This window comes from Morone saxatilis, unplaced genomic scaffold (genome assembly GCF_004916995.1).
Source record: "Morone saxatilis isolate NCDOM2014 unplaced genomic scaffold, NCSU_SB_2.0 Contig8, whole genome shotgun sequence".
Lineage (NCBI taxonomy): Eukaryota > Metazoa > Chordata > Actinopteri > Moronidae > Morone > Morone saxatilis.
In genome coordinates this window covers 15,090,766-15,100,772 of record NW_023340257.1, presented here as the reverse complement: position 1 = coordinate 15,100,772, position 10,007 = coordinate 15,090,766, and the positions used below count along the sequence as shown (strand labels likewise).

At 40.6% G+C, this 10,007-nt stretch overlaps 1 protein-coding gene across 1 annotated transcript in view; it reads left to right on the top strand.

The window, feature by feature from the left end:
• Positions 1-10,007, top strand: part of si:dkey-103g5.4 — a 14,040-nt gene that overhangs the window by 1,093 nt on the left and 2,940 nt on the right. The window contains exons 2-14 of the mRNA XM_035679394.1: positions 1,151-1,321; positions 1,455-1,612; positions 1,857-1,997; positions 2,389-2,530; positions 2,733-2,884; positions 3,158-3,283; positions 3,552-3,741; positions 4,286-4,360; positions 4,925-5,053; positions 5,423-5,482; positions 5,577-5,693; positions 6,432-6,583; positions 6,946-7,032. Coding sequence (XP_035535287.1) covers positions 1,151-1,321; positions 1,455-1,612; positions 1,857-1,997; positions 2,389-2,530; positions 2,733-2,884; positions 3,158-3,283; positions 3,552-3,741; positions 4,286-4,360; positions 4,925-5,053; positions 5,423-5,482; positions 5,577-5,693; positions 6,432-6,583; positions 6,946-7,032 — 1,700 coding nt within the window. The remainder of the gene's footprint in view (positions 1-1,150; positions 1,322-1,454; positions 1,613-1,856; positions 1,998-2,388; positions 2,531-2,732; positions 2,885-3,157; positions 3,284-3,551; positions 3,742-4,285; positions 4,361-4,924; positions 5,054-5,422; positions 5,483-5,576; positions 5,694-6,431; positions 6,584-6,945; positions 7,033-10,007) is intronic.

Genomic DNA, 10,007 nt, shown 5'->3' with positions numbered 1-10,007 from the left:
TGTATTCGTGTTGTGGCTTTTGTGGCTTTGTATTTGGGCCTCTGGGCCACCGTACTGTTGCTGCTTTGGAAAGTATCAACATTTAATATTTTAGATATAAAATTATATAAAAGAAAATGCAGTATTTCACTAACATGTTTGCTGCTTCTGGATGTCACAGTGTCCTAAAATGCCTTCTAGTGCTGAGAATAAAATACTTTTAGGTATAAAATTATTTATGTATATTTTCACTTTATTTGTCACAAGTAACCACCCTCAACAGAAACTTGTCCTACTTAACCACATTATAATGACACATGTAACACAGTAACTTATATGTAACCCATTTCCATATTCTAGGATGTGGGGAACACACAACTATTATACAATCAGCATTTCTAACATTGATGCTATGAGCTCAAACAGATAAAGACATTAAAACCTTTATCGTAGGCCTCTGAGTCATCATGCTGCCATGATACATACAGTACAACAAATTACCCACAATGCTGTTAGAGAGATTTTTTTAATCTCACAAAAGTGGCAAATGTAATATAGGTCTTACTGGCATTAAATTCTGTAAATGTGACAGTTAATTGCACCGTAGGCTCGTATTTATATATGTTTTAGTTGTTTGAGCTCCTGACTCATCAATAATGAAATATCAGTACTGAAACCTCTGCTCAAGGCCATGAGATAGGCTTATCGGGTTCTCTGCATTTTACTCACACTTGCTGTGGCTAATTTCAACTGAGTTTGTATGGTCCTATGTTCTGTGCTTGATACTTTGCTTCTTAGTTTTGGTTCTTATAGTGTTTAATGTGCTTTTCCAGATGTTCTGTGTAGCCACGATCCTGTTTCATGTACCTCAGTCTGTCCGTAGCTATTTTTGCATTTACTTTTGTTTAAAGGTTGATCCTAGCCAAAGGGAACAACAATAACAATAACAGTATTACCTTATGTTTGCACTAAAGTAAAGTGAATGTAAAAACTGTTTCTACACTGGTCAAAAAAGTCTTGTCAACCTAATTTTGCACCTCTCTAACTTGATAGAAACGTGTTGGACATAAAAACCTTTCAGGAATACTTATGGAAATAAATATTTGAGCAACTATCATCTTTTGTTCTGTCCACTCTAACCCTCTGACTTCTCCTGTGTTGTTCAAACCAGGAGAGATGCCTCTCCCAGGTTCAGATATGTGTGTTCCAGCTCTACTGGGGATGGAGTACCCTGACCCTATGGGATCTGGTCTTATGGTACCAGTACTGGGGTGTCAGACTGATATTGTCTCTGGAATTATAATACCGTTGGCAGGGACCATGGACGACCCGGACGGAAAAGGTAGTATAAAAAACATGCTACAGGTCAATGTTCAGCTGAAACAATTAATCTAGTCCACTTTTAAATTCCATCAAACAATGCAGAATAAAACAAGTTGTACTGTCCTTTGTGTCTATGCTGTTGCATTTTACAGGCTTAGTGGCCATCCGTTATGGATCTCTGACTGTTGACCCAGTGACAGGGGTTTTGGCCCCGGTGGTTGGAGCCAGGCTGGATCTATGCAGAAAAACTGTGGTACCTGTCACTGCTTCTTACTGGCTAACGGTGGCGGATCAAACTGATAGTGTGCAGGTAGGGAAGTACTTAAGAGATATTTTCCCATAAATGATAAAAACACAAGCAACCTTTAATATGACCTTGGTGAAAAAAAGTGTTTTTACAACATAATGAATTCAGCAAGAAGGAATTTTGTGAAGTTGATAAAAGTCTGTATCTGTTTAACCTCAAGCTTTTCATTTAGCAGCCCATTGAATTCGGTGACATGGAAGTTCAAGAATCTGATGGACTTCCTTTTGTTGCTGCTATTGATTGATAGGTAGAGGCGCTGCAGAGAGAGGTGTGTGTGCGAAACACTCACTGGCAGCAGCAGAGGCAGCGGGAGGAAGATATTCTCTCTGATCTGGACGCTGCTTTATTTCAGTGCCTCTTCAGAGTCACAGAAGCAAACTCTTATCAGGTCAGCCGGGGGAGATTGCTGTTTTGGTTGTAAATATCTTATATAGCTTGGACCCTGAGTATAGGGGGAGAAATTCAAAGGGGTTGAGCCTTTTGAACATGTGGAAATGAGTAAGGGGGTGTATGAATGCTGGGGCAAACAGCATTAGAAAGTAATTCTAGTGAAGCTTTTCATATCCTGGCGTGAACTCGAGTAGAAAGTTAGGCGATTAGGTTTTTCTGTGCACAACTAAGAGTTGCGAAACTGCAGAGTCCCTGTACCTCTGCGTATGAGTGCTTCTTTCTTCCTTAAATTAAGTGTGTGTGTGTAAGGATGTGTTTCTTGTGTGCCAGTATGCAAATATGTGCCTCCCCTTTTTGTGTTCCAAGTGTAAGTGTGTACTCTGCTACAGGTCCAGTGGTCAGGGAGGCAGCTGAGGGAAGCAGCCATGGAACTGCAGGATTCAGCACAGACCGAGGCCCAGAGGAGAGCAGCTCAGCGCTCTCACTTGGCTCTGATCTTGCCTCCACATGCATTACACATCCTCACACTGGGTAAATTGGCTGGCAAGCTGGCAGAATGAAGAGCATGAAGGAAATTACACTGCGGTTATTCATTTCTTTCCAAAAGAGAGATGCTTCATGCCAGTGTCTCATATCGCACCCTTCAGTTGTACAGTAATTAACATAATTTCAATGCTCAGTATTTTATTTGGGTTGGCAACATGTCTTTGTGTATCTCTGTCTGTGTGTATAGGTGACGCGGAGGAGTGGGATCAGCAGTGTGTTTGGCACTCAGAGCTTGTGTCAGGCCTTGATAAGGTGGATGTGTGTATGGAGCAGCTGCAGCAAGAACAAGAAAAATGCATAACACACGGAGGAGACTGGGCAACAGCACAGCAAGCTATGGTCAGAATAATGGCTTTATGGTCTGTTTCTTTGGCCCTGTAGCTTAATTGGTGGCTAACACAGTTAGGTCAGATGTTTACTCCCCTCTCAGGCCAGCAGTGCCAAATTTACATGACTCATGATGCTATAGGGATCTTTTGAAAGTCTAGTAATTGAACTTCAATGCCTGATTTATGTTGCAAGATGCTCTCTGTAACATTGTCACTGTATAAATGTAAATAAGACTTCCTGCCTCTTCTTGCACAAGCCTGCATGTGTTTATTCGTCCTCCAGGACAGAGAGCTGAGACAGAGAGGGCTGTGGGAGCAGTGTTGTTCCAGACAGACAGAGTTGGAGGCTGCTCTTAATGTGTTGCACTTTGTCAGACACCTTTCTCAGCTCCGCGCCGACACTGCTCAGGTCAAAACACACACAGACACACTACATAAATAACAACGTATATAAATAAACCTAATTATATGGTTCAGGGTGGGGAGGAAGTGGATGCTTCTTTGTTGTTTGTCTGATCCTTCATTAGCTCTGTAACTTTGTTTAAACCTGTGATAAACAATCAAGGCAAATGGTGCTTAATTACGTAATTATAGTTAACAAGACATTGAGGATTTTGTTTTTTATCTTTATTTCTCCCAGTGTTATTCTGAGCTTCCTCTCTCTTCTTGTTGTCTAGGCAGTACTGTGCGGAAACTTTTGGTACAAGGAATATGGTCTGGTCCAGTGCGGCGTGCATAGACCGACTGTGAAGGTCATGGGTTTGCTCCAGCAGATTGCTTTGCCTCTGCTGGAGAGACTGAACCAGCTCCTGGAAGACAAACAGCCTGCCAGCTTCTCCCCCAACACTTGCAATCATCACATTTCCGGTACTGAATCAGTATAAGATAGGGGTACTACATTTACTACATGATATGGGTGCTAATACATGCTAGGAAGCAAACATTTAGCTGTACAGTACCAAAAGCATAATTCCTCATTGAATAGCACCATTATTTGGTAGCTATACTAATTTTCTACTGCTCATTGTGTCATTGGAACTGCAGGTTTAAAGTGTTTTGATATACAATCTCTGAAATGACTGTACATTTTCCAAAAGAGACTATTTTCAGTCGTATATTAAAACTCATTTGGTGTGAATTTATGGCAGCAGGGGAGTATATTTGGGAAAAAAAAAACTGAAAAAGGACAGCACTCATGTTTATTGTGATGAAAGAACATGTCACCCAGTGAGGCTCATTCATGTGTTTTTAACAGTCTTTATAAGGGAGCTCTTTGGCATAGAATAATTAACTAAGCTAGGGTTTCTTAGTGGGATCAATTCATTGTTGTTTTTAGTCTATTTATGGGATTGCTTGACAGTAAAATACTAGAATATTACCAGGCTTATCCTTCAAATTTGACATGTTTCAGGTTTGTCAACAAAGCATGCATATGGGCTGGAGATAGGCTCCAGAGTCTGGACAACGTCTGTGCCTGTGGTGAAAGGTATGTGCTTTTCAAGCCACTCAAGCCTTGTGATAACATGTCTGTATATATGTGTGTATAAAAAGTGTGATGTGTGGTCATTGTTAAAATGCTAGAGGATAGAGCGGAGAGTAAAAAGGAGAAAAACAGCCACTGTGCTGGCGAAATTTCACCATGTCCTGGGGTAAGAAATCAATAGCGCGGGATGTTGTTCTGTTTAATGTATCTGGAGACAGTAGTAGAAGGAGATAAGAGACTAAGTGAGGCAGGTGATAATGATGATTCTACCAAGTGTTGGAAATAATGTTGTTTACACTAAGACGTAGCTAGTATATGTGCATCTTATGGTGGGTCCAGAACCACTAGAAAGAGTTTTACAGTAAGAAAATTTAAATAGTTTATGTTTCTATCAAACTACTTCTAGCAAAGTGCATTCCCTCAACATTATGTGTCTTGGGCCTGTAGAGAACTAACTTTACTAAACAAAGCAACAGCTGCTTGAGTTGACTTTTGACTTTTTTCACTTTGCAAGATCTATGGCTTTTGCAGTGTTTACAAGATCTCTGACAGTTTGTGTTTCTGAAGGAATCTCCACCCAATCTTTGACGGAGCCTATCAATTTAGCTCAATCCCAGGACACGGGTCTGCAGGCCAGCTCAACACCGACGCACAACTCACAAAGACACACCACATCCTCTGGAATCCACTCCCAGGGTGAGACGCAGCTCAAATTACCCAATAGTACTCAATGTAAGACCCCTTTCACCCCGTGTGGTCCTGTGCTGTGCTCTACGTCAGTGCTGTGTGTGAGCGAGATGCACTGTATGTACCCATTGCACATTCTCTACTAGACTCTGGTAATAGACTTATGACTAATATCCACACATCCACATGTACACATGGGAGGGAATTTAAGTGAAAATATGTAGGCAGATTTTGTTACCTTGGGAAAGGCTAGCTGTATCCCCCCCTTTTTTTTTGTCATTATGCTATGCTAAGCTTAAAACACCAATAAATATTTCCCAAAATGTCGATCTATTCCCTTAATGATAACGAGTAATTTTGTTCTTAATATCCCAACAGAGAGCCAGCAGATGAAAGAGTCTTCTCTGCCAACACATATATCTGTCCCCACAATTCCAGGTAACATCATGATGTAAAATAATATATAGTTAAAACGTGTGACATGTGCTGTGTCACATTCACTTAATCCGTCCATGTTGCTTTTATTCCCTAGAGGAGGAGTGGGGCAAGCTGCTGGAGCTCTCTCCTTTGTTCCAGCTGTTGAAAGAGGTGCAGCTACAGCTGAAGGGCTGGGCCTGTGGGGCAGGGCTTCTTAAAGGAGAGCTCGCTGGTAGGTCGGATACAGTTGGGGTTGTCTATTTTTAACTGAATAATGAGCCACCAACTGTATGCAGGAATTCACATATGTACTGCACGCACACACATATATACGACACCGCTAGACAGCATAATCATCGGGTATTCACAGATAATCAAGCATAGCACACACATCAGAGATATTTTCTCCCCAAATCAAACCTACCTGGAGAAGATTTGAATATAGGCTTGATTTCTCTGAGTATTCTTTTCATATTTATGAATAATGAATAAGGGTCTCATTATATGATGGTGAACTTTAGTGAAAAGCCTGCGTGCTTTTCAGCCTGTGTGCTTTTCAGCCTGCGTGCGTTTCAGCCACTCCTATTTTTTTGTTCTCTTGAGCCTTAATAAATCCCAGATGGTAGACTCTAAACTTCAAGTGTTTAGGCATACTATGTCAATTAGGCTTAAGGGACTTGGGTGTTTAAATAAACATCTTTCATCAGATCTGTTTTACTGAGGCTCTATGAAGAAGACCTTGGTGTAACTATCAAGAAACAGCTTCTTTTATTTGCCATGCTAGTGGTGTGACTCAAGAGATGGTAATGTCGATCTCTCAACATGTCTGTGCATGTCTGTGATTTGCCCTTTTCGTGAGGTGCAAATTGCATAAGCGCCTTATGTTTTATGAAACGATTTTATTTTGCCAGAAGGTAATAAGTATTGAACTGTAATACCGGATAACTGTTGTGTTTTGTGTTTTGTCCAGACAAAGGCAAGAGTTTTATAGATGTCCTTGATGCTCAGTGGGAATGTGAAGGAGAGCTGATCCCTTTGGACCCGTCAGTCCTAAACCCCAGGGAATTCTTGGTCTACAAGCATGGACTATTCCTTATACAAACACTGAATAATCTAAAACTGGTTGGTGCCAGAGTGTTATACTTTCAACCTTGTCACTTATTTATTCTGTAATTGTTTTAACTGTTCAATTTTAAGGCTTTGAGTGGCCTGGCCACAAGCTATCTTTTAATTTTAATCTCTTATGAGCCTCTGTGCACCCTGAAGTACTCAGGCAGGAAACCCTCTAACTATCCCTGTATCCTGGTTAAAGACCAAAAGGTGACTTGGCCTTTAGTGTGAGAGCTCTGGGGCTTTAAACTGAATTTTTTTTTTAATTAATGAATTCTTCTTTGTTATTTAAATTCCAAGACATATTAGCCTCAATGCATTATTTCTTTTGTGTGCTCCTTTGTACTGTGGGCTCTTGTTCTCTTTTCCAACAGACTCCAGAAATGTCACTTCAGATAGCAGATAGTCTCCCAAACAACAACTACTTCAACAACGCCTTCAGAAATTCCTTCTTTTATCAGGTAAACACAGAAGGGGCGTTTTATGGTTTTCAGTAACAGTGCAATATTGTTTGTTGGCATCAAAAGGATAGATATTTGTACAGTATTCATATACATTAATTGACTAATAAAGTCGCAAGTAATTCACCTAAAACAAGACCAATAAAACAGAGAATTCATATTAAGTAACACTTAAAATACATTTTAGATACTTCCAAAATCACAGAATTTTTGAAGGTGACATATTGTCTGGCGGTACTACCAACTGGTTGTGAGAAGGGTGATAATACTGTTTCTTGGGGAGCTCCTGTTTTTGTAAAAAAAAAAAACCCAAATAAAGTGGGGCTATTAGTTTCTCACTCATCCAGAATATTTGTATCATAGGCATGCTGTCTACAGATAACAGACATAGTATGTAAATAATGCTAAATGTTTTAATGAAGTTAATTAGTGATACAAAAGTGGTGAGTGGTGTATGAGTGTAAAACAAATGGAGCGAAGCTTGCAAGCTAGTTCACGCAGTCAACTCGAGCTATGTTGCTATATGCACATGACATGCCTCACGCCATAATCACCCTCTGCTCTGTCAATGCCGCTGTTGCCCTGCATCTGTATTGCTGCATGCTGCTGCTGCTGCTCTGTAAGCTATTGCTGCCTGCTGCGCTGTAAGCCCCACCACCACCCCAGCATCCACCCTGTAGGCTCCGGCTAGGGGTTTAAGGTATTGCTCATCCACTCCCAATATCTCTATATAACATATGTGCGGGGGAATGGATGAGGTAGTAGCCTAGATGCCAAAATCTAAATATGCTATACTGCTGTAATAAACATTTTAAACGTGAGTTGTCTGACTGAAATTACAATATCAGTCAGCCGGCTAGGGGAAGACAGCAAGAGGATCTTGCAGGTCAGATTTATGGCATGTTGAGCAAGCCAGATGTGTTGCAAGTTCTCAAAAGTGGAAAAATGGATATAAAGATTAATTCCCAGGAATCATCCTTACTGTGTCTGGAAGTTTTCTACTGGGTGACTGTCTTGCATGAGCAGCAGAGGGCCTATCACATACAATTTCGTTGTTTGCCTAAAAACTGTAAATCAGCGATGTATTCCTTTTTTTCCTTTGAGACACTCCACTCGCTTTCTGTGTGAAGGCATATGGACTCCTATATTGTACAATATTTATTCTTCAACCCATCAGTGTTCGTGTGTCAATTGTAGACAATTTATACAACAAATCTTCTCCTCTCCTGCCTTGGCTTCTCCAACCTCAGCAGCTTTGGCCCCTAAGAGCAATTTAAGAGTGAAGGAAACAGAGGACAGTGTAGGTGTCATGTTATTAGTTAAGCTGCAAAGTTGTAAGGCTGCAAAAGTATGTAGCCAAGGTAGAGATGGAAGTGCTGCAAAGCCAAGATTAATGCCAGCGCTTATTTTCTATGAGTAATTCCACCAGTAGGAGTTGAACTTCTTGGCAAAGAAGCTATCTGGACATATACCTTGTTTGTCAGCTTAAAGGAGTATATCTCCTGTTTAAATATGGCTTGCATCCACGGGAGGCTTGAAAGGCTGATCCAATTGGGGAGGCAGAGCTGCAGCAGAACACAACAGAGCTTTAATGCTAGCAAAAGTTTCCCTTTGCAGACCAAATTAATTTTAATTTTCCATTAAAACAGCGCTAAAACCGTTTTTCTCCAACATCAATGTTGTAATGCTCAACAAGCTCTTTTGTACAACTATTCAAAGGTTCCTCAACATTAACCATAACAGGACAGTATTGATCCCTGAGGTGCAATGCAAATTAAAGCCCTCCTACTAACTACCTACCCAGAAACATATTCATCTCAACCCTAGTCTTCATTCAGTTACTTACAGGTATTTATGCATTAAAACCACCAGAGCGAGGAAGGCATCTGCACAAGCTGCGACCCCCCTTGAGTCCAGGGTTGTGCTCTTGAGAACTCTATTCTGTTTTCACTGCAACACAACCAAGATTTACAAACAAATCCCAGAGGAGGAACATTCCCCAAGGCAGCAATCAACATGATTGGCCCTAAATCTCCAAAACTGTCCCCATCTTTACACAAGACAGCACTAAAGCTGTAACCCTAACAATCTGCACAACTGACCAAAACAAAGCAATAAACCATGAAGGAACCTCAAGCAAACTAACAAAACCTATGTATACACAGACAAACTGATCTCAGTCACAATCAACTGCTAAACCAAATTATGAAGTGTCGAACTATGACTCCTCACAGGCAGCTTTAATACCCAGACTTTCAACTCAAGTCATACATATATAAACCTAGTAAGTACCTTAAGTAAGTACTTAAGCCTAATTCACTCTGTATCCTACTCTCTGTATCCCAAACCTTTCCCCATGCAGATTAATCTAAGGTGACACAAATAGTACTAATTCCAATCTAACTGCAAAAATCCAAACAAGCTTCTAACTCAGGAAATGTACTAGACGGGCCCCTGGCTGTCACACAGTGTGGTGCTTGTTTGAAACATAACAATAGTGCTTACTTGAGTAAGTTCACTTGAAACCATCAAATCCCACAATTTACTTCATATTTGTGAGTCCCACTGAGTTACATTTGAGGACATTATGTGCTTTATCCCCTCCCCCCTTCTGTTGTAGGAACTTTTACCTCCACTATAAACATAGTTATATTCTCTTCTTCTCTGCCGAAACAGTATTGCGTACAGTGTACAGTGTGTATTATGGCCTGTTATAATTTATTCTGCTGAAACCAGTGGGTAAAAAACATATCCATGGAAGACCCAGAATACGTGTGGATGGTAAAGCTTAACTGGTTCCTTCAGCTGGTTGGACGAGGTACCATCATAGATGGAAAATATAAACATAATCTGTACTCAGCTGTTAAATTCGTGCTCTGTTTGTTAAAGTAACTAAATACATCTACTCAGGCACTGTACATTTTCAGCTATGTTTAGGCCTACTTCTACCACCACCAGTGTTGGTCAAGTTACTT